This window comes from Trachemys scripta, chromosome 3, assembly GCF_013100865.1.
Source record: "Trachemys scripta elegans isolate TJP31775 chromosome 3, CAS_Tse_1.0, whole genome shotgun sequence".
NCBI lineage: Eukaryota > Metazoa > Chordata > Testudines > Emydidae > Trachemys > Trachemys scripta.
The window spans coordinates 83,038,995-83,064,494 of record NC_048300.1 but is presented as its reverse complement, the minus strand read 5'-3'; the positions used below and the strand labels follow the sequence as shown (position 1 = coordinate 83,064,494).

The 25,500-nt window shown below is 44.4% G+C and overlaps 1 protein-coding gene across 4 annotated transcripts in view; it reads right to left on the bottom strand.

Annotated features, from left to right (window-relative positions):
- Nucleotides 1-25,500, bottom strand: part of PDE10A (phosphodiesterase 10A) — a 270,956-nt gene that overhangs the window by 183,772 nt on the left and 61,684 nt on the right. The window contains exon 1 of one of the 4 annotated variants that reach the window (XM_034765251.1): nucleotides 22,066-22,615. The exons of the other annotated variants lie outside the window; for them this stretch is intronic. Coding sequence (XP_034621142.1) covers nucleotides 22,066-22,111 — 46 coding nt within the window. The 5' untranslated portion in view covers nucleotides 22,112-22,615. Of the gene's footprint in view, nucleotides 1-22,065; nucleotides 22,616-25,500 lie in introns of those variants that run through there. 4 annotated transcript variants of the gene reach the window in all.

The following is a 25,500-nucleotide window of genomic DNA, read 5'->3' as shown; positions in this document are numbered from 1 at the left end:
CACCCTCCTCCCCCCCCAAAAAAAACCTTGCGCCCCCCCCTCCCCCTCTTTTGGGTCAGGACCCTACAATTACAATACCATAAAATTTCAGATGTAAATAGCTGAAATCATGAAAGGATTTTTTAAATCCTATGGCTGTGAAATTGACCAAAATGGACCATGAATTTGGTAGGGCCCTAGTTATGAACTGGGTAAAACCTTGTTACGGGTTAAGATTGATAGGTGTGAACCTTCAATTAACATAACTAAGGATACATTAATCACAACTCTCCCACCCCCCACTTAGAACAAATAGGGTTATGTGAACCTAGCCAGGAGTTTTGGATTGTGTAGACAGAGGGGTTTTTGCTCAGTAAGCACCGTGTGGCTATGGAAAAAGCTAGAGCGAGTGCACTTTTGGGTCTGGATGGCTGGCTGAAGAGGCTTGGGGCTGTAAATTAAACTGCTCCTTTTCCCTTTGGTTCCTCCTGTGTTAGCAGAAGCAGGATGTTGTATATGCTTTACAAATAAACAAGATTGCATAAAAAAAATACCAGACTCCATCATCAATTTCTACTCCCAGTGGAGCATCTCCAGGGCCTCAAACTTTGACTAGCTGCTCGGTTCAGAAAAGGTGCAACAATCACTTCAGAAGCAGTAGAATCTTCAAAATGTGCTTAAAGTACCCAAATAATAAGAAAACGAATCTGAATCGCCTCTTTAAAGAAAAAAAAAAAAGTTAGTGCATGAAATTTGGAAAGCCATAACACTGATGTCACAATAGCCTATATTTATACTCCTGTTGTGTCATTATTTTTAAACAATAATATAAATTGTTTGTACTCAGCAATTACCTTTTCTAAGACTTTCTGTGTATCCTGTTCCTAAACCAAACAACATGCATGAAAATCATGTTAGTGTCCACTGCCTTTATATTGTTATTTCAATATCAAAACATGGACTTCCCATATTTTATCAGAGAGACTCCACAATACTCTATCTTTTTTGTCTAGCAAATACTACTTTGCACTTAAACAGAACTTTGAAACATTTTGAAATACATTAAATTAATTAAGCCCATGAGGTAGGCAAGAATTATGAACTCATTATAGATATTTTATAGAAGTAAAAACAGATACAGAAAGGCTAACTGATTTCTCCAAACTTATACAGCAAGAGCTGAGAGGAGAATCCAGGACTTGATTTCCAGTTCTTTGTTTCATTGAACAACTCCCTATAATCTTGAGGGAGCTAACAGTGCTCTCAAACTACTGACAATTGTTTATGTTAAGACCCCTGCCAAAGCTTCTTAACACAAAAACAAAAAGCCTTTTAGTTTAAAAGGCTTTGACATCACTGACACAGAGGGACAAAACTTTCATGAGAATTTTAGCTTTAAATGCTAAAGCTGTGTTTTCATGTAAGTCCAAAACCATTACATCATTAGCATCTAACTCTCTGGAAGGCATATACAATATTTACAACTTCTAAGAATATGCCTATGAATATTTGGAACACCCCAGATTCTGTATGCAATGACAATACTGTTCGGACCTTATATGACATGAAGAAAGTATAAAAATGTTCAAGATCTTTCAATTAACAAGAATAGTTTCTCCTTTGATATCCTCATTCAAAAAATTAGCAAGGGTGAATATTTATGGTACAGAGAAAGCAGAATCAAAAGCCCCTCTCCCCCAAATAAATTTCATTGGCTGCCACCTGCTTGACAACAGAGGGAGGGACTAATGCATCCATTTTCACTGGTGGCAGTCTGATCACAGATATGTCAATACAGTGTCTTGAGTAAGAGGTGGTGTGACTCTATGCTGCCCCAGGAGCAGACAAAGGATTGAACTATGACTCAGTCCCTTGCTCCACTGGGGAAGTAATCGGTGGCAACCCTATACCTGATATAGACAAATTCCCCTCTGTGCTGACAGGAGCATTGGGAAGGCAGAGTCAAAGCTCCACTCACTCCCCACCCCTCTCAAATGATTCCCTATCAACCTGTATGGGAGGAAGAGTAGTAGCTCCATGGGACTTCTCCCCAACACCGCCGCCCCCCCCCATTGTGGTTCACAATGCAGGGGACCTACTCCCAATTGCTCAAAAACAGCAAGGATTTGAGAAAGGAAAAAACATTTCCAGAATATAGTCAGTCACAAGTAAATACAAATCTAGTACATTAGGCCAAAAGTTAAAAAATGAGTGCCTAAAGTTAGGCTTCTAAATCCTTATTTAAGCTCCTAAATAAATAGCCCTATTTTCAAAAGTGCTGAGCATCTGTCAACTCATATCAAACTCAACAAGAGCTACTCGGTGCAGAGCACTTTTGAAAATCAGGTGACATGATGGGCTAAATATGGCCTCAGACGCCTAGTTTAAGCATACATTTTAAAAAATCTTTATGTAGGTAATCTGCATACCTATACAGCACAATACTGTAAGGAAAGATATTATGACATAAAACAGGACCAGGCATGTAAATCAGACCATAAATACAAGACAATCATGGTAAATAATGTAATGAATTGGGGCTATACCTGTACAACTCATGAATTATGTTTGATATTGTGAAGTCTGATTATGAAAAACTGCTTTATCATCTGTGCCTACATGTATGAGTCCACCACTACTGAGAGGACCTAGAGCAGATATGCAACAGACATGGTCAATGGTGAAGGGTATGCTTATGTTCATTTAGGATAAAATGTGGTTTGCAGGGTGCTTATGCATAGGGAAGCATGCTGTGGCTCACCACCCTAGGAACATTCTAGAGAAGGCCAAGGGGAGGGGGGTGAGCTCAGCATGTGGAATGGAGGACTATGAGCATGTGATAAACAAATCCATATATGGAAAGGTTAAATCTGATTGGTTAGAGGTTTGTGTTATGTAACTTGTTATGTAAGTGCCATGTGCTATAAAACAACAATGGGAGGGGCTCCTTGCTGGAGGGACTCTGCCTGATTTTTGTACCCGGGGCTCTCCCTTTGTGCACATTGAATAAAGCCTTGTTGAATTGAATCGCATCGAATTGAATCGCATCGAAGTCCCTTGATTCTGCCCAGCATCTGACTCATTGGGAACCACAAAATCCCAACAATGGGAAATACTTAAGGTTAACAACGGTACTCACATCTCACAAAAAGTTACGCTAAAAAGCAGTTGCAACCTTAGAAAAACCAGCTTACCTGATTCCTCTGAAGGGATGGGGGAAGGTAGGAATAGTGGAAAGTTACCAGGAAGAGAACAATAGAGGCTAGGTGAGAGCAAGTTCACAGAAGCTGGATAAGGGGATTCAGGAGGGAGAGAGACCACCTACCATGCAACAGGCCTGCATAAGGAGGGACAAGGTGGGTGAGGTAATATCTTTTATTGGACCAACTTCTGCTGGAGAGAGATACAAGCTTTGGAGCTTACACAGATCAATTCTTCAAGCCTGGGTTTGAGAAGGGGGCACCCTACCCACCAGCCTTCCTGGACACTGATGGTCCCTAAAGACTCCCAAGGGAAGGGTGAGATAGAAAGGGACATGTGTGTAATGTTTCTTGGTTTATATGATCTGTATTCTCCTGTGCCTTACATAATTAAGTATAAAGAGCATAAAGGTGTTAGACCAGTGGTGGGCAACCGGCGGGCCGCACTCCACCCATCAGGGTAATCCGCCGGTGGGCCGCAAGACACTTTGTTTACATTTGCTTCCCGCAGCTCCCACTGGCTGGGAACAGCGAACCGTAGCCACTGGGAACTGCAAGCAGCCATGCCTGCGGACGGTCAAGGTAAACAAACTGTCTTGCGGCCTGCCAGCGGATTACCCTAATGGGCAGCGGGCAGCCCGCAGGTTGCCCACCACTGTGTTAGACAGTGCAAAGTGTGTGTGTGTTGACTGTATTACAACTGCTGAGTGCCCAGGAGAGAGTCAAACTGTAACCAGAAGTTTCCCATCTTTGGAGTTGAGGTCTGTGAGAAGGATATGTTAAGTAACTTGGGGCATCTTGGGGTCAGTGTTGGTCCTGGGGGCTTAGGGCAGATGGGCTGAGGAGCTCCATTTCCAAGAAGGGGTATACCTATAAATAAATAAATAAATATGTGGAGATATACCTATTTCATAGAACTGGAAGGGACCCTGAAAGGTCATCGAGTCCAGCCCCCTACCTTCACTAGCAAGACCAAGTACTGATTTTTGCCCCAGATCCCTAAGTGGCCCCCTCAAGGATTGAACTCAAAACCCTGGGTTTAGCAGGCCAATGCTCAAATCACTGAGCTATCCCTCCTGGAGTCCAGGGAGGGACAGGAGGGCCAAGCGGTAGTGGATCACCGGCCTGCAGAGGGCGCTCCGGAGCTGGGATGAGCTAATTCCCAGGGACAACCAGCAGGAGGCGCCGCAGGGGTGAGTCCAGCTTGCTTACAAGGGGCCATGTTTACACTACCACTTACGTCAATATAACTTATGTCACTCAGGGGTGTGAATTAGCCACCCCCTCGAGCAATGTAAGTTACACTCACCCCAGTGCTTAGGTCAACAGCACTATGTCGGTGGGAGAGCTTCTCCCACCGACATAGCTACCGCTGCTTGTTGGGGGTATATTAAGTCTATGGGAGAGCTCTGTCCCATCGGCTTAGAGAGGCTACACCAGAGAGCTTACAGCAGCGCAGATTCACAGTGCTGCTGTAAGCTCTCTAGTGTAGCCATAGACAGGCAGAGTCAGTGCCCAGGAAATGTGCCAGAATGACCAAGGGAAGAACCAATGCTGCAGCCTGATGAGGCTCTAAACGTTTAACAAACCCCAGGGCATCCACAACAGCAGAAGCTTGGATTCCACTCACAGCAGCCCTAGTGGGTGGCCAGCAGGGAGCACTCACCAGAATCCATAACAATCTGCAAACCTGGATAGCACAAAACTGTAAGGAAAGATATAATATAAAATATGACCAGGCATGGAATCAGCCCACAAGTCAGAAAGAATCATGGCAGATATAGCAACTCCATAGGTCACGTTTCCATTCTAAGCCCTACTTTCCTTTTCCTCTAACTTTTGATTGGAATGACTTTTTATTTTTATTTTTTTTGGCAAATAGGGATGCTAAAAATATGGCATGAGAACTTTTTCTGGTCATTTGGAAAGCACAAAATTAAACATGTTTAGATGTTATTCATTCAAAAGTCATATGAGTTTTAAAAAATTTCCCAGTGTCCCATGATTTTTCAGTCCAGACATTCTCAGAAGGGCTATATAGGGGTTTGCGGGCAAACCACCCTCAATTCCTTCTCTATGTCAGTGTCCCCTAGGGAACAATAGGAAGCACAGGGGAAGGAAGGTGGACATTGGAGCACCCATATGACACACATCTTGAAGAACTACAGCTACTGCGCAAGGTGAGTCTCCTCTTTGAGTAGTGTCCCTATGGGAGTGCCACTTCAGGTGACTTCCAAGTTTCAGAACAGAGTCTAGAACTGAAGATAGTACTGCAAAAACAAGTACTGCATCAGATCTGATGGCATGGATAAGGGCATAATGTTTTGTAAATGTATGTATTGAAGCCCATGTAGCGGCCTTGCATATCTCAGATATTGGTACATTCTTCAGTAATACTGTAGACGTTGCCTGAGATCTTCCAACATCCTGGGTATGGAAATAGGATTCCTGCTGAGAACTATGAGATTTCAGAAAAAAATACTGGTGGATTGATTGATTGAGATGGAAATCCGATTGAACTTTTGGTAAGAATTTATGATGTGGGTGCAAGAAGTTCTTATCCTTGAAGAATACTGTAAAGAAGGGATCTGCCATTAAGGACCTGATTTCCCCAACCCCACAGGCCATGTGATGGCAACTAATAAGGCAATCTTCATAGATAAATGAAGCTGGGAGCAATTTGCCATTGGTTCGAATGGAGGTCTCACAAGGTGATTGAGAACCATGTTGAGGTCCCAGGTAAGGGTAAGCTATATAAACATGAGGGTAGAGATTTCCTAACCCATTAAGGAATCTAGATGATGCTGGATGAGCAAATACAGAGAATGACACTTCACCTGGGGATGAAAGGCTGATATAATGGCCAAATGTACCTTAATTGAGCCGATGAATAATCTGATTTCTTCAGATCCAACAGATAATCCAGGATGAGTGGAAGTGTAACTTAATCAGTCTGGAAGGAGCAATGACTGCATCAATGAGAGAATCTCTTCCACTTCTGTAGGTAAAGTAGTGTGGGTTGAGGTCTTTCTAATATTTAATAGTACTTGTAGTACTTCCGCAGAACAGAAAGCCTCTATCCCCAAAAACTATCAAGGAATTACACTTGAGGCATAGAACCACTAGACTGGGCTGAAGCACATGACCCACATCCTGAGATTGGAGGTGAAGAATGGCTGGAAGCTTGAACAGTGGTTGAACAGATAGGTGAAGCAGGTACAGGGAACCAAGGTTGTCTTGGACAGTTTGGCACTATAAGGATACCTCTGGCTCTGTCCTATCTGATCTTGATCATGACCTGGGGAATTAAGATTTGGAGCTGATGATAGACTGAAGGAAAGCACCCAGTGTTGGAAATTATTCTGGCCTATGGGGAAGCATAGTTACTTCCTCTGCAATGGGTGTATTGCTATATGAAAATAGGCATCTTGTAGGTCAAGGGCTGAAAACCAATCCTCTTCCTCCAGTAAGGGAATTATAATTGCCAGAGTTACCATCCTGAACTTTTGTGGCTTCACGTACTTGTTTAACTATGTCTACACATACAGCACTCCAGTGGCGCAGCTGTACTGATACAGACTCCCCCAAGCAACAGATGCACTTAGAGTGGCCATCGCTTACAGGAATAGCCTCTCAGGAGGAGAAGCAGTGTTTAAAGCCTGGCAAGCCAAGCATGCCCTGTGAGATTAAACAAGTCTCCCGGAGGAAAAAGGGAGAGGAGAACAAAACAATCCACTCACTACCTACACAAACTATCTATACCTATACTAACAACTACAAACTAAGTATATTAACACTAAGGAGAAAGGAAACAGAAAGGCCACGGCACGCTCAAAGCAGACACGCTAAAGTTCCATTTCAGGCGTAGGTGATTGAGAAGGAACTGAGGGCACTTTGCCCGTGCACCCCAAGTAGCCTCCGTTTCTGTCACAAGGAAGTTTAGGATGCATGCTTGGGCATCATGGATACTGCTAGCTGGTTGTGGTCTCCTTATCAAAGAAGTTGCCTGTCTTTTTATTGGCAGAACCTAGAGGCATTCAATTAAGCATTTTCAAAAAGAATTCCCAGCACCTTACCATGAAAAAAAGTTATACGAATGAAGCATGTTTCTCTAAAGGAGACTCCAACACTTGCTTAATAGAGTAGTTGGTACCCACAGATATCTTCAGGCAAACACAGCTTACTACCTCATTAATTAAACTTAGATTGGGGCTTGAAGATATTTTTTTTGAAGACTATGGGCCAGATTTACAAAGTGGTAGGTGCTCAAATATGTCACTTTGAAACCTAAGACCCACCTGTTTCAATGGAATTTAGGCACCTAATCTGTTTAGGTGCTTTTGAAAATCCCACTAGGCAACTATCTGCATCTTTGGGCGCCCAAATCCTTTGTAAAGCTGGCCCGAAGACTCTCTCTATTCTGTTGTTTGAAACAATTCATTTATATTTGAATAATTAATATCAAGTTATGGTAATATATTGTAATAACATTGTGCCTTTCATAAAAGGACGACTGTCAGTTTAAATTAGTTTACAAACAAGGTGCCAACACATTTTTGCTGCCTGGCCAGACCACCATCACCACAAAGAGGCTCTGAGCAACAACTGTCTCATGGCTGCTTCTTTCCAGCCCACACACTGTACTCCTTCAGGCCACTGACTGAACTTGCCTGCCTGTTGTAACTGTAACCCCCACCTTTTTTTGAAGTCAAACCTTCCATCATTCCTTATTTGTCCTAGTCCTGTCTCATCCTCCACCACTATATTAAATTGTGTCAACTACTGAAAGAAATAACAGCACCTAACTGTACACTCAGATGCTGCACTTTGGTCTAGATATTGTGTAGATGACTGAACATGTAAAAATTTCAACTGCCATGCTCACTACGATGGGCTGCGTTACAAGTGCTGAAGGCTTATCCAATGTGTCAGCTCAGTGTGACACAAGAAAATCTTTGTTTTCTCTTAAATTGTTACAAAGTTCATAATATGCATCAGTAAGGTTACCTGCTTTACATACACCATTGTGTATGGCATAGTATTTACAGAAGCAATAAAATGCTACTGACATACGCTACAGCATTCTCTAGACTTAGCCTCACTGATATCTCTATTCATGCCTAAATCACTTCCTTCTCGACTTCTGCAACTCCCTCTCATACGGGCTTAAATCCACACACCAAATTTCAGGAAGTCAAGAATACTGTGGCTGCATTCTGCAGTCATGCCAGGAAGTGAGTTTATTTCATCTCTGCCCTCCATTGCTTTTACTGGCTTCCTATAGCCACCTCCATCTTCTATTCTAAATTGACCTCTTGGTTTTCAAAACTTTCCCTGGACTCACTCTCTCTCTGATCCATTCTTCATCTCTTGCCTGCTCATCCTGCTCCTCTTATCTTGACTTTCTCTCTGTCCTCACCTGGCAATTTTCCATAGTTGGGAGGGTGTGTGTGTGTGTGTCACTCTTTCTTTTCTCTTGAGCCATAATTCTGGAATTCTCTCCCCCTTCTCTGAACAACTGAGTCACTGCCTCTTTAAATCTTGCCTAAAAGAAACTTTCATTTTCCCTTAGATTATGATTGTGTAACTTCTTTGCGCAGCATTTTGTGATACTTGCTATGAAAGAAGCCATGTAAAAAATACAGTGTAAAAGAGAATGAAGTTGCTCCATCACATTCATTTAACTATAGTTTAATGATGACATGCAAAACAATGTACATCTGTTTTTGCTGTTCTGGAGGGAGTAGGAAAGCTGTGAAAGGAGCTCAGTCTATTTTTTTTTGGAGGAGAATGGGAGGGATTTTCCAAAATGCATAACACACAAATTATGAGTTTTAAGCAATATGCTGCCAAAAAATTCAGGCCAGGGGCCAACATGTAGGTTGGTCTCTGAATTTCTCACGTGAATTACTGGGAAAAAGGCAGAGCTGAACATACTTTTGCATCATTAAAAAAAATGTTTAAAACTTATGGCGTTAATTCTTTATTTTTATGGAACCATCAAGGTTGCCCTATTAAAGTTATCAAACAAAGTGACTGTAAATATAGAATTAACTGATCTTTCTGTACTATCCTTTCTGTAACTGTTCTTCAAGATGTGTTGTTCATGTCCATTCCATGTTAGGTGCGTGCACACTGCATGAACCAACACCAGAGTTGTATCTGTTGGGCCATCTCTAGCACCCACTGGTGCCACATGCCTATGCACGGGTATAAGGGGCACTGCTGACCCTGCACCCTCTCAGTTCCTTCTTGTCAGAGTACTCAGACAGAGGGGCAGGAGCATGGGTCACGGAATGGGCATGAGGAACACATCTCAAAGAACAACAATTACAGAAAGGTTAGTAACCGTTTTTTTTTCCTCGAGTGCTTGCTCATGTCCATCACATCTTAGGTGACTCACAAGCGGTACCCTAGGAGGTGGGCTCATAGTTCATGGATATGCGGATTGCAACACTGCTCTCCTGAACCTGGTGTCATCTGAAGCCTGCTGGATGATGGTATAGTGGGAGGAGAAGGTATGCACTGATAACCAGGTTGCGGCCCTGCAGATGTCTTGGACTGGGAGCTGGGCCAGAAGCGCCACTGATGAGGCCGGAGCTCTCATCAAATGAGTGGTGAAGGTTGCTGGAGGTGGGATGCCTGCCTACCAATAGCATGCCTGAATACAGGTGATTATCCAGGATGAGATTCTCTGGGCTGAGACCGGCAGGCCTTTCACCCTTTCTGCTATTGCTACGATCTACAGAAGGGCCTGGTCCTCTCAATATAGAAGGCAAGGGCACATTTAATAAAGAGTGAAGAGATTGGTCTTCTGAATTCTTGTGTGGTTGTGGGAAGAAAACTGGCAGGAAAGTGGCCTGGTTACTATGCAACTGCGAGACCATCTTTGGAAGGAAGGCTGGGTGGGGGCGCAGTTGGACCTTGTCCTTAAAGAACACCATGTATGGTGGTTCTGACGTAAGGGCCCTGATTTCTGAAACTCTTCTTACCAGCATAATCACTATTAGGAAGGCGATCTTCCAGTAGAGATACAGAAGAGGGCATGATATTAGCAGTTCAAGGAAGGGCCCACGAGTCTTGACAGACCAGGTTTAAGTCCCACAGTGGAATCAGTTTGCGAATTTGAGGGTGTAGTCTTTCTAACCCCTTAGGAAAGCGAATGGACATCTCATGAAAGAAGACTGACTTGCCGCTCACTGGAGGGTGGAAAGCTGAGATCACAACTAGGTGTACCTTGATAGATGCGAGGGCCAGACCTTGTTATTTCAGATGGAACAGGTATTCCAGCACAGATTGAAAGGACCACCAAGACAAGACTGACCTCATTGAGAAGACCATACCGAGAAACATTTCCACTTGGCCAGGTTAGTAGCTTTGGTAGACAGCTTTCTACTACCCAGCAAGACCTGGCTTTGAACAGGCTTGCGGCTCCAGATTCAATCGCGGAGCTTCCCGGGTGAAGGGAAGGGCCCCGAGGTTCAGGTGGAGTAAACGGCTGTGGTCTTGTGAGATCAGGTCCGGGCAGGTTGGAGGCAACAGCTGGGGCACTATTGGTAAGTGTAGTTGTGTGCCAAAACAGTGTTGGTGTGACCACGCAGAGGCCCTTGCCTTGTCCTGTCTGACTTTCAGAAAGACCTTGTGCACCAGAGGAAATGCATAGTAAAGGAGTTCTGTCCAAGGGAGCAGAAAAGCATTTGAGATGGAGCCTGGGCTGAGACAGCCTAGTGAGCAAAACTGCTGACGTTTTCTTTTCTGCCTGGTTGCGAAGAGGTCTATCTGGGGAGACCCCCACAACTGGATGATGTACTTGGTCACTTCTGGGTGAAGGGACCACTGGTGGTAAGAAAAAAAAAGGTCTGATGAAGTGATCTGCAAAGGCATTCTGGGCTCCCGGAAGATGGGAAGCCTCGAGGGGAATGGAGTACTTTACATAAAAGTCACACAGACAGAAGGCCTTCCGGCACAGGGTAGAGGAGCGCACTCCTCAGTGTCTGTTGATGTAAAACATAGCTGCCGTGTTGTCCATAAGTGCTCGAACTACTCTGCCTGTGATCTGGGGAACAAACACTTGGCAAGCTATGCAGACTGTTATGAGCTCCCTGACATTTATGTAAAGGACCTCTTCCTGGGACCACAGGCCCTGCATCCTGAGGTGTTCAAGGTGGGCTCCCCAACCTAGATTGGATGTGTCCAAAAGTAGGGATCCTGAAGGCTGATGGGTGGTAAAGGGAACACTCGCAGCTACTGACTGGGGGCCCATCACCAGTCAAGGGATGCGAGTCCCGGGGCAGGAACCGTCAGCACTGAGTCCAAGTGGTGTCTGTTTGGTGAGTACACTGAGGCCAGCCACATCTGCAAGGGTCTGAGGCACAGCCTTGCATGTCATACCACATAAGTGGACAGAGCATGTGCCCCAAAAGTATGAGCTGTTGTGACAGGGTGAGCTTTGACCCTGGATATCAGATCCAATATCATCTGGAAACGGGCCTATGGAATGAAGACTCTGGCCTGGGTCGAGTCTAGCACTGCCCTGATAAACTCTGTTCTATCTACTGGGACAAGAGTTGACTTTTATTTATCAACAGGCTCAGTATTTGGAAGGTGGCTTGGACCAGGCTGATGCTGTTCCTTAGTTAAGTCTCTGAGTGGCCCTTGATCAGCCAGTCATTGAGGTATGTGTAGACTTGATCACCTTGCCAAGGGGCTGCCAACAGGCCAAAGGGGAGAATGGTGAATTGGTAATGGGTTTGGGTTACAATAAACCTGAGGAACCTTCTGTGGCCTTGGAAGATGGAAATAGGCATCTTTAAGTCAAGGGCGGCATACCAGTCCCCTGGATTTAGGGAGTGAATGATGGAGGCCAGGGAGACCATGCCGAACCTCAGTTTCTTGAGATATCTGTTGAGGCAGTGCAAGTCCAGGATTCGTCGAAGGCCTGGCACTAGCAGGGGGAACTGCACTGGGGTTTGGTGCCAGGTAAGAGCTCAGAGCCCCATGCTCCCTTCTGCTTGTTGGGCTCATTGAAGCTGGTGGTTGTCCCATCGGGTTCAATGGTACCGGGAGTGATAGTAAATCCCTGCCCACTGCAAAGGCCTCTGGGGTAGAAGGCATCGTGATCCTGCTGTTACCGCAATGACTTCCTGGCATTGGTGGGAGGTCCCGCACCGGACTCAACGACACCTGCGAGTGGGGTGGAGTCTACAGTGCTGCTAGGAGACCAGGCGTGCAAGAGTAGCCTGACATGGGTCGAACTCCACTGCTTTCCCTGTTTGTTCTTTCTTGGTACCGGAAGGTGTCCCATCCGTCTCAGACTACTGCTTCTTATGTTTCTTCTTTGGCACTGGAGATGGAGAATGGTGCCAAGAAATGTCCGGTGCCAGAGAGTCACTTTGCACCGAAGCTGAGGTGCTCGGTGCCAAATCTGATCAGTATAGCTCCAATGCTGATCCAAGTGTGGCTTCCATCAGGACAGCCCTCAGTCCAGCCTCCCTGTCTTTTTTTATGGGGGTCGCTCACTGGCACAGGCTTGCTGCAGGAGGCACAAGGTTTGAAGCCCGGGGACCAGTGCATGCCCATCCCCAGAGACAAAGGGAGCCCCTCTATGCTAAGAGAGGGGGACGAACTATATACACTATACTATTTACACTACTATTAACTAAGACTAATAAATCTAAGTTGAAGAGAAAACCACTGAATAATGCCTTGCTGAAGCAAGAGGAGTTGTTCCAGCCACTGTCATGAGCAGTAAGAAGGAACTGAGAGCGCGCAGAACTGGCATGCTCCTTTTACCAGTGCATACGCATATGGCACCAGAGGGTGCTAGAGTCAGTCCGACAGATACCACTGATGGAAAAATCTCTGGCAATGGTGCACGTGGCGCGCACACACCTAATGTGGAACAGATATGAGCAAGCACTCGAAGAAGAATGACAAGTTCTCCTTAATTAATGCCAACTTGTACAAAAATATATTAACATTTTAAAGCACTTAAAATATGGTGCACAAATGACAAAAGAGTTAATTAATATTTAAGGCCAATCTGCTATCCTTAACTAATAGAGTTATTGTAAAGTGGCTTTGACAGATGTATTTCAATCTTCATTCAAAAATCAATTTAAGTGATTATAAACATACTGTAGTTTGTGGTGTTTTAAAAGAAATAGTATGGTAATATAAAGAACATCAGAATCACTATATCTAGTTACAAAGAAGGGGGCATGATGATGCTTACCCCACAGAAGTCAACGGACCATCTCCACTGACTTCAGTGAAAGCAGATTGAATCCCTCATCACAAAATGTAAATAACAAGAACTATTTACATTCAAATAGGAAGCTGTCCTCTTGTCAGTCTGATATTGTAAAGAATACTGAATGTCTGAGATGGAAGGTGACTTTCAAAGTTATATGGTAACTGTATTTATTTTCTAAACTTTTTTTAATCAAGTATTTTATATGGATAAACATAACTTACAGTTTTAAAAGTCATCAATTCAAATGGGAACTGAATAACCTGTTCTCCCACATCAGATTTCAGAAACTCCTATTGACTTCAATTGGGGATATTCATACCCTACTGCAAGATAATAGGGACTCAAGTCCTAAGGTGAAATCCTGACCCCACTTAATTTATTGGGAATTTTGCCATTGTCTTCAGTGAGGCCAGGATCTTACCCTTAATTTACAACATCAGGTTCTACCTTCTGTTGGGAAGTAAAATTAAATAGCAGATCCAACAGAGAGACACGATTTAGAGTCATGGAGATAATGAAACAGTGGTTGGTATTTCTAAGATCTTAAGATAATTCATTTTTATTATGTATTATTTTTGTACTAAATATTTAACTGTCTATTGATCATTGCTGTTTTTCTTTCAAATAAAAGTTCGTGCAAAAGTTCTAAAATGCTTGGTTATCCATCGGACCAGACTGCTCCAAACAGGTCAGGTAAATTATGTTTGAATAATTTATTATTTTAAATGTACACTGCATATTCTGTTTTTTATATATAAGTAAATATGCACATAGTCAAAAAGGTTTGACCAATGAATGGAAAAATTCCCCCCCTCATCCCCTGAAATACCAATAGGGCTAAAGTGATTAGCTTACACAGTGGGTTACCTTATGCCAAATTTCATTTCAATATCATTCAGATGAACTATCCACATGGGCGCCTCACTTCAACAGTCCCTTATCTGACTGTTCAGTTGGGAATTAACATGATATTTTTCACAAAGAGATAAAAACAGTGCTCTGTCCAATATTCCCACCTCTGAATAAAATCTGTTTGAATGCATGAGACAGTGTGTAAACTGCTACCAATACAGTCACTCCTACATTACCTCCTACTCAATCATTGTGAGCCCAATCCTGCAAGCTCTCCATGGCTGGAACTCTGACTGACTTTAATAGGAGTTCCACGTGCAGAGAGAACCATTGTAGGATAAGGCTCTTGATTGCCATATTGTAAAGCTGCATTTTGAGTTACCCAGAATATGAAATGAGCTATATAGAACTAAATTCTATTATACTGCTTTTGAGAAATATGCAGAAGAGGTTTTTCCAAACTATTGTGTGTTTACAGTCAGGTGTGCATTGCATAGGTAAGGCTGAATTGAGTTTTGTACTTAAAGGAGCAATTCAACCATGTTGTTATGCATGAAAAACATAATATATATCTGTCCAAGTTACAGTACTTATTCTTCGAGTACAGAATGATTTTTCTGAGAACTTAAAAGTAAACTGATTTGCAGTAAAATTAATTTTAAAATGGTCCTTAAAAATACAACATTCTATGTTAAACTTTTTTGTCCCAAATTATCTTAATAATGGAATAATCCAGACTTTTCAAACTTCCCATCCATCAAGTAAAACTCACTAAAATCTCAATGCACTGGGTTATATTTAAAACAAACTTTTTTTAGGATTAATGGTCATTTTTGCCATTATTCTTCATAATTGAAAGTTTCCTCTTCAGCAGGGTCTGACAAACACTGCTCTGCTGCAGAAAATTCCATGACAAAACGGCTGACATACTCTATTGTTTACAATGGGAATGAGGATAGAAGTTCCTTTAGCAAAGATGCCCCAATGGGCACTGCCACCCATTGTTTCCATTCAGAGTGAAGAAAAGCTGCCCTTAGGAAAGAGAGTGGTCCACTATACTGTCCTTAACTATGGAGTAACTACCAGGGCCTCCATTATATGTACACAAACCATGTCACATATGTGAAAGTGATATCTATCTCCACTAGGACATACACTTAAATACATAACTCTTTTTCATCTAAGGATATAGCTACACTTCAAGCTGGGGAGTGATTCCCAGCACAAGGAGACATACATCCATGCTAGCTCAAACAGATTGTACCTGTCCAAGATGCCATATATTCAGGATGCAGAAAGTAGCCCCAATAAAATTTTTACAAACTGAAATATTTTATTTTTTTCTGAAATGTGCGACACATACACAGACTATCATGACGGTGTAATATAAAGCTTTTACCAGCACTCACAATGACCCCCACAACTCACTCATGGCTTCACAATTTATCATTAATATGGCCATCCCAAACACATTCTTAAAACCTTTTTATACTACATCATCACGTATTCCCTACAGATGATGCCAACTGGCTCAAAAATGGTCAAATAAAATTAAAACACACACACACACACACACACACACACACACACACACACACAAACCTAAAATAAAAATATATATGCCAAGTTATAGATGAGGTGAACTTTTATAGGCAATCTGCATATCCATGAAAATAGGACCTTTAAACAAAAGGTTTACACAACCATTACTTACATAAATCCATCATATGAAGGAACCAAACACAGCTCATAAGCTCCAGCATTAATTCAAAAGAGTTTCAGTGATCCATAGATGACTGCCTGAAAATGGCAGCTAACTGTCCCCATTTTTTCCTGTATACATCTTAACATTGAGCAATATTTGGTAAAGAGGACACTAAAGGTTTTTGTTGATACACAAGACATTACCAAGAAAGAGAACACCCAGGAGTATATTATCAAATATGTTTGCACTTCTTTAATGATCATTAGGCAACGTCTACATGAGAGACCTTACAGTGGCACAGTTGTACCAATGCAGCTACGCCGCTGCAAGCTCTCCCATGTAGCTGCTCTATACCGACAGGAGAGAGTTCTGCCATCGACATAATTAAACCACCGCAAACAAGCGGTGGTAGCTATGTCAGTGGGGGAGTGTCTCCCGCCGAAATAGCACCGTCCATGCCAGTGCTTCTGTCAGGGTAACTTATGTCACTCAAGAGGGTTTTTTTTCCACACCCGAGCGACATAAATTTACCAACAAAAGTGCTAGTGCAGACACAGCCTTAGAAGTATCAAAACTGGAAATGCATTATAAAATTTTACAGAATAAGAACCATAAAGAGAGAAGATAAGGAACAACAGTAAGCAAAGGAAAACCAGTAAGAATATTGTCAGTTCTCATACTCCATAGAGACATTCAATACTATCAAATTATATTAATACTATTACATTTCAATATATTACTTAAATTGTGTAATATTTTGAGACAACACATGCTTTATCTAAAATTATTCTTGATTTCATGACATGTCTTTCAGGTTCTCAGCAAGAAATTGGGTTCTTGAAAAGCGTACTTCACAGAACTTTTACGTAGCACTCTGTAATACACAAAAAATGGGTTCAGACATCCCATTTTAAAAACAATACATGCTGTATTCTGCATCTGATGCAACAAGCATAATGAAGTGCACATTATGAATGATGAATTAAACACACTTTTTTCTAGCGGACATTTATTCTTGCCAAACAATTTAGAAATAATGCTAAATAGTTTAACAGACAGGACTCTGGCTTCAATTCAAGAAAAGCAATAAGATGTTAAAAAAATACCTCAACAAAGCTGCCTTTTTCAGACAAAGAGCCTTTTTTCCCCTCTGGCACAGAAGTTTGGGAACAGAGCCAAGGTGCTACTTATCAGCTGTTTGACATCAGGGGAGAACTGCTTGCGTCAGTAGGCCCAGTAGAGACCCCAAGCTTATGGTAATGGACCATGTGGTTCTTATCTTATCAGTTGCAGGGTTTGGCACTTCAATCCATTGCAGTGTGAACAGAAAAAAAATAAAATAAAATAAAAGCAGGAAGGTGTGTATAATTGGAAGGGAGGAGTTGAAAGATGACTAGTGAATCAGGTTATGGTGTGTTACGGCTGGCAGCCCGATTCTGTTTGAGGCTTAGTTTATTGTACAGTGTTGGGGGGAGGGCATAAGTAGCTTTTCTCACAGTCCCCCCCATTTAAGGTTCAGGCAGAACTGCAACCCTTGTGTTGTGTGTGCCACAGGGATTGCTCCTTCCCTGTTTGCCTGGGAGCAGGCAGGGCAATATCTCTGCCCCCTCATATACACCAACCAGTAGAACTGGCTACTCGGGTACGGGGGAAATAAGCTGCACCCCACAAGGGGGTGTTATAACAAACACACTGCCTCCTCATGACCAAAAGCTTTCTGCGGCAGTACAGCACCACATGACACCTTACTATGGAATGCATCTAAATTGCACAGCATAGTCCTTAGCACAGCTTCAATAGGACTTATTACTACAGAATATTAGTTTTGGAGCCATACTGTACCACAAGGTACATAACTCACCATGCCTAAGACCTGATTGCACAAAATTACCATTTATTTTTAATAATTAGAAAAACATTCACCCAGAAAGGCAATCATAAAGTAAAACATTTCCTTTTCAACAGTACTATGCCAATTGAAAAATTAGTAACTTACAGATACCACTCAGAAAAATATAAATCTTCCCACTTCTCTCTCTCTCTCTCTCTCTCACACACACACACACACACACACAGAGTGTATGTGCGAGTTGGTGAAACAGAAAGCTGTCTCCTTTGGATAAATTTCCTTTTAAGTAATACATATCTCTGCTGAGAATGAGAGTGCAGTTACCCCATATGTTCTAAAGCTGCATCATAAGGCACATATTATACAAGCTTCATTGAGAAGCTGGTTAAAATATCTGTGGAAACTAGCAGTTTTATGTCCTTGACTAATTATAATTCTGTTCAGATTTTTTCCTTCCAAAGATTTGTTACCTTATACTGCAGTAAACCAGACTAACAATAACAGCAGTACACAATACGGTGGAATTGCATAACATTTTAGCAGCCGCACAGAAACCTTATTTATTAAAGATTCAAGACAGTTTTCTATAACTTTTATCCCCTCTTACCAAAGTCAGAATTAGCAATGGGCAGCTTATGGTGAACCTCTGATGACTTTAATGAAGGTTCCTTGCTTTGTTATTCCAAATACATTTTATATAAATAATGTAACTAGAAATAAATATTTTGCTGCATACAACCGCCCTTTACTCAAAACATTACTTAAGTTTTGTCCATCATGTTATGGCAGCTCTCTCAACCATAATAACCTCAGGCAGTTTGGGGCCCAGCGTTGAGCTTAAGTATTATTCATCTGAAGAGGCAATATACTTTTATGGTAAAAATATACTACAATAAATGATCAATTAAACAAAACCATACCTTAAGCCTTGGTCAACATTGCCACTAGAAAAATTAAAGCTATACTACAAGCTAAATGTATTTTGCTGAATTTTCAGTACACGTAATACACTTTCCTCACCCCAGCTTTATAAGAAAGCTCTTGGTATTTATTAGGTAAGACTAACAATGTGCTTGCAGCGATACAGGGCACAAAATAAAGGCAGTCCCTGCCTCAAAGAGTTCACAACCTAAAGACTTGACCCTGCAAATACCGCCTACTCAGTGAAATGCTATCTATCCTGTGTTTTACAATGAGACCATCACCACAATATCTAAGCACCTCTGAGTTCAAAGGAACTACCTACTGACAGTTTGCCCTGTTTAGCAGTAAGTATTTGCATGTTCAGGCTCTAAAAGACAGAAACCAAGAAGCCATGATGCATTGGAGAACCCGCAAGAAGAGTTTGCAGGTTTGGGGGTTATGCTATCTAATCTTTGCAGGTGGACCCTTGGGCTCCATGAGGGAAGGCACCATTAGGGTTACCATATTTCAGCAAGCAAAAAAGAGGACGGGAGGAGCCCTGCCCTAGCCCCGCCCCTGTCCTGCCCTAGCCCCGCCCCTCCCACTTTCTGCCCCCCTCCGAGCCCCCAACCCTCCCCCGCTCCTTGTCCCCTGACTGCCCCCTCCTGGGACCCCTGCTCCTAACTGCCCCCCAGAACCCCACCCCCTACCTAAGCCTCCCTGTTCCTTGTCCCCTAACTGCCCCCTCCTAAGACCCTCCCCCAACTGCTCCCCAGGACCCTACCTCCTACCTGTACCCTGACTGCCCAAAACCTTATCCACACACCCCCAGAAACCCCCCCCCCCCCCCCCCCCCCCCCCCCCCCCCGTCTCTTGACTGCCCCCTCCAAAACCTCCCTGCCCCTTCTCCGACTTCCTGGCTCCCTTGTTGTTGGCCTTCGCCTAACGTCTCTGTGAGCCGTTCGTCCCGGCAGGCTGGCTGGCAGGGGAGGAGGAGCGGGGAGGAGCACCAGACTGCCGGTGCAAACTGCCGGAGGCGATCTGCGAATGCAGGGAGGGAGGGAGGGAGGCAGTGATCTCTGCTGCAGGGGAGGCAGAGGACGTGCTCTCTCTGGCTGTTGGAGCCCCATGTAAGTGACACCATCCAGCCAGCTGCCCTGTTAGCCGCGCGCGCTCTGCATGGAGGGAAGTCCGGACATTTACAAATTCCCCCCGACGCTATTTTTAGCTCAAAAAGTCGGACGTGTCTGGGGGAATCCGGACGAATGGTAACCCTAGGCACCATTAACTTCAGTGAGGTTCTGTGCATGTGGATCGGATTATAGTATCGGTGCCCTGTATTGTCCTGGGGGGAGGGCGGTGCAGCGAGGGAATTGCTTTTTCTTGGAGTTAGGGCTTGTCTACATGGGAGACGGGTTAATCCACAGCTTTTCAAGTTAATCAGGTTTGAAAACACTTATGTACACGTGACACAATCTATTACAGTGCTCTGACTCCACATTTATCATGAGCTCTGAAGTCTTCTTTCAAAATGAACTAACTTTAGATATTAATCCAATATCTGGTTCATGTGCACACAATGCTGCTCATAGACTCACAGATTTCAAGGCCAGAAGGAACCACGATCATCATATAGTCTGATTCCTGCACATCGCAGGTCACACAACCTCACCCATCCACTGTTGTATAAACCCATATCCTCTGCCTGTGGCAAACAGCTTTAGTAGTCTTCCAATAGTGGTCCCATACTGCTTTTCAGGCAACTGTTACTGACCTGTCTGTTTACCTGTGTGCCCCCTCCTCCCCCATTTATAAACTGGCACACCGCCAGATTTTGCTTCTGAATTTCAATTTATCACAATAACTGCACTATTATCCCTGAAGCCCTACAACAGCTGCTTAGAGCTACACAGAGACTTTGGATCTCATTGTCATCTGGGGAGAAGCATCAATGCAGGAAGCTCTTGTGGCCAGCTACTGGAATAAAGACCTTTTTGTAGACATCGTTAGGCAGTTGTCCACAAGGGCCACAACCGGTACTCCAACCAGGGCCAGGTAAAGAGCAAACCGCTCAAGAGGACCTATATTAAAATAAGGGACAACAGGAAAAAAGCCAGCAGGCAACATGTAACCTGTCCATTTTTTGAGGAACTGGACAGGATTTTACATAACTACATGACCACTCAACCCAAGCAGCTTGTGGAGCTTGCTGGCTACCTTCTCCCTTGTTGAGTACAAGGAGACCAGTTAAAAAAATCACCCCAAAAGGTGGTAGGATCCTGGGGGGGCAGTTAGGGTGGGGGGGTCTCAGGAGGGGGCAGTTAGGGGACAAGGGACAGGGAGGCTTAGGTAGGGGGTGGGGTTCTGGAGGGCAGTTAGGAGCAGGGGTCCCAGGAGGGGGCAGTCAGGGGACAAGGGGGAGGTTGGGAGTTCTGGGGGGGGCTGTCAGGGGGCAGGGGAGTGGTGGGATGGGGCATGGGAGTCCCGGGGGTCTGTCTGGGGATGGGGGTGTGGATAAGGCTTGGGGCAGTCAGGGTACAGGTAAGGGGTAGGGTCCTAGGGGGGCCAGTTAGGATGGGGGGAGGGTCTGAGGAGGGGGCAGTCAAGGAACAAGGAGCAGGGAGGCTTAGGTAGGGGGTGGAGTCCTGGGGGGCAGTTAGGGGCAGGGGTCCCAGGAGGGGGCAGTCAGGGGACAAGGAGTAGGGGGAGGGTTGGGTATCCTGAGGGGAGCGGGAAGTGGGAGGGAGTGGAAGGGGCAGGGGCGGGGCTAGGGCAGGACTGGGGCGGGGCTCTTCCCGTCCTCTTTTTTGCTTGCTGAAATATGGTAACCCTATCCAAAATGGCAGTTACCGGCATGGCATAGCCACAGTCTCTACTCCACCCCCTCTGCTCCAGATTTGAATATGGAAAATATTCTTCTGTGCAAAACACAAAAGTTTATTGAGACAGCAGTTACAGGAAAAGAATTTCGGTTGGTGTTTTGACTCTACATGAGGTAGACATGGCCACTGCATGCCATAAAGCTACAAAGAGCACAGTTTCCCTATAAGAATGAATATTAGAGTGCATTTAAGTACTGGTAACAGCGAATGTTTCAGGCAACCATTGCAGAACCCAAGCTTTTTTTCTTTGCACTTTCAACATGTCTGCAGGGGAGATAAAGCAAAATCTAAGCCTGAGAAATTGCTCAATTTTTGTTTGGAGATTGAGGAATAACTGCACAGTCATTCCCCCAGCTATAGCTCACAGTTCCCTTCCACTCAATGCAATACCTGAGAGGGGGAGAGGGAGCACCATATCGGTGAATAACTTCACAGTGTACCTTGCTTTGTCTTTTTGAACATAGCCATTCTGTGCCTTCTGGCCATCCACCTCAGTGTAATGTCATCCGGAGTCAAGACACCCTAATGGGAGTTTAGGGGGGATTACTATCAAGCTCACTTCCAGATGCCCTCCACTAACCCCTCCAATACCATACAGGCACTTCCAGGCACAGCAAAACTACAAAGACAGACCAGGAACCTAATTCCCAACCCCATCTCCTGACCAGGAACATGATTCCCAATCCCACTCCACCCACAACCTCCAAGGCACAATGGCAAAGCCACACCACATACACTGCACAGACAAAAATCCCAATTCACACACTACTGACTATCTCCCAGGTTCCCTCATGACTGGGAAGAATCCCAGGGAGGTAACACCAGAAATGCATGTTTAAAAAAATACTATCACACCTCCCTAGAATATGAACAATAAGTGCTTATCTTTTTTTAAAAAATATCTCCACAACTATGGTAACAACACCGGCCAGATCTTCAAGGATAGGGGCCTTATCAATGCCTGAGCAGCTGGAAAACCTAAGGAGGAGAAAACAGAAAACTTGTGATGAAATGTTTGTGGACATCATTACAGAGCCTCTCAAAAAAACAGCAAAATGCAGAGAGGTAGAGGCAATGTGTGAGGGCAGAGAAGAATCTGATAAGGAACTTTCCAGAGAGATCATTGCTGAGTGACCAGTGGCAGCATGACAGTTTCTAGAGAAAGCCTTGTCCTGGCCAAAGACAGTACGGAAAAAGACAGGAAGACACAGAGGCAATTCCTGGAGACAAGACAAAGCACAAATGCCCTGTTGCAGCACATATTCCTATTAGGGCAGCAGGCAATACAATACTGTAAACCAACACCAAGCCATGTTATAAAGCTCCTAGATCAGGGGTGGACAAACTACGCCCTGGGGGCCGCATCCGTCCCTTCAGATGTTTTAATCTGGCCCTCAAGCTCCTGCCAGGTAGTGGGGTCTGGGGCTTATCCTGCTCTGCACGAGCCGTGGCTCCGCGCGGCTCCCAGAAGCAGCGGCATGTCCCTCCTCTGGGTCCTACACATAGGGGCAGCCAGGGGGCCCCACACGCTTCCCCTGCCCCAAGTGCTGCCCTCACAACTCCCATTGGCTGGGAACTGAGGCCAATGGGAGCTGTGGGGGTGGCACCTGCGGACAGGGCAGCGCGCAGAGCCACCTGGCCGTGCCTCCACATAGGAGCCAAAGGGGGAACATGCCGCTGCTTCCAGGAGCTGCTTGAAGTAAGCGCTGCCCAGAGCCTGCACTCCGACTCCCTCCCACGCCCCGACCCCCTGCCCCAGCCTGATCCCTCTCCCGCCATCGGAACCTATCAGTCCCAGCCCAGCGCACCCTCCTGCACCCCCAATGCCTCATACCCAGCCCCACCCCAGAGCCCGCACCCCCAGCTGGAGGCCTTACCCCCCCACCCTAAACTCCTCATTTCTGGCCCCCCCCAGAGCCCACACCTCTGGCTGGAGCCCTCACCCACTCCCGCACCCAACCCCCCAATTTTGTGAGCATTCATGGCCCGCCATATAATTTCCATACCGAGATGTGGCCCTCGGCCAAAAAGTTTGCCCACCCCTGCTCCAGACAATACAGGCTACCGGGAATAACAAACTCCATCCTTCTGTACCTCTACAGCACTGCTCCCAGAGGCCATTCCCCTCTTAGACCCCAGCTTAGGGCACCAAGAACAGTGGTACCTGGGACCCCAGCTTTTTTGAGCCCTCTATCACTGATGGTAGTTTTGAGCCTCAGCACTCCAGGCCAGAAGAGGCAGAGCCAAGACATGTACTCGCTTGTGACTTTGTGCCCTGCACTGCACTGTTGCACTTTACTGTTTTGTTTCGCTGCCGGTTTAATGAAAGGGTTCTTTGAGTTAGATCACAGATTGGTTTTTAATATATTGTTTCATAATTATAAGCGTTTTTTCATTTAAGCTGAAGGTTCATTTCTGTTTGTTACATGATATATTGTTTAATAATAAATAAACTTTAAAATTTCATTCATACAGAGTCAACAATTCATTTTGCATAGAAAATAATTAAGTGTGCACTAATTCATAAGGTTTTGCAAACACAGACAAAAATACAAGATACAATTAAGGATTGCCACAAAGTTGCACTTCTACTGCCAAAAAGCAACACTGAACAGCACAAAAATCTTCCACTCCAGGCATTAACTGCTGGAGGTACAGCCGCACCATTTCAGGCCTGACATTCAAAATCAGAGCAATGGGCACCCCTGACAACTTTCCGCTGCCTATTTCCATTTTGTATTGGACGCCTTGCTGCTTGTTCAAACCAATGAGCAAGTCTCTATACCTCAGCCTCCCACTTATCGCTAAGGCTTTCTCCCTTCCTCTCACAAATATTGTGAAAATATAACATGCTGGGTTAATCTTTAGGGGGTTTTGTTTTCTTTTGTTTTTTGCTACTTGCAACCTATTTCACTAAAAATGCCACCTTCCTGCAACTACTGAGGCAATAGTTAAACAGTTCCTTCCTTCTGTCCAAGCAGCTTGTGAATGGCTCATTAACCAGGAAAGCAGAAAATAAGCCAGGGTATCCAGGATAACCAGAACAACGTCCATACAATTAATATCCATAATGCTTCCAGGTGCAAACACGCCTTTCTCCATTAATTTAAACAGAGCTGAATTCTGTAAGATCCTAGTATCATGGACCCTTCCAGATTGCCTAGCATCTATGTCTGTAAACATGCCACAGTGGTCAACCAGACCTTGGATCACCGTGAATAAATATACTTCCTGTTAACGAATTCTGAACCCGGACAGCAGGAGGGCAGGGTGGGCGACAAATGTTCGGTACATGGGTTCCATCAACTGCCCTAATATGATTTGGAAATCCCATTGGTGCAAAGCCATCAATAACATCCTGAGTATTGCCAAGCTTTATAACCGAGTGCAACAGTACCTATTCCATGGCATCATACACCTGCAGGACAAGGGCCTCCAACATCTCTCCCCAACCCAAGTTGGTTTGCTACAGACCCCTTACATTCATGGGGTGACCAGCTTCCAGATGGCAATGGCAACGTACTTGTGCATGGATATTGGGCACCCGGTGTTGGCAGGCTGACACTTTGGGGTTAGTTCAGCACATATCTACAGAAAGGTTGCCTTCCCCAGCCTGAAATTCTTTTGTCACTGCTGGCCATCTCAGGTCTACAGAAAAATCCTTTCCCACCAGGATGAGCCCACAAACAGCGTTGCACCCTGTGAAGCTGCTCCAGGAACTGGTCATCTACTATCAGTTGCCTGGTATCTTCCGCTTCTTCCTCAAACACCTCTGAGTTCAACTGCCACTGAAGTTTTGGTGCTTTTTACTCTTGTGACACAGGAAAGCCAACAGAGTTCTGCAAAAGTGAACTAGATTCTGTTCCTTTTTGAGC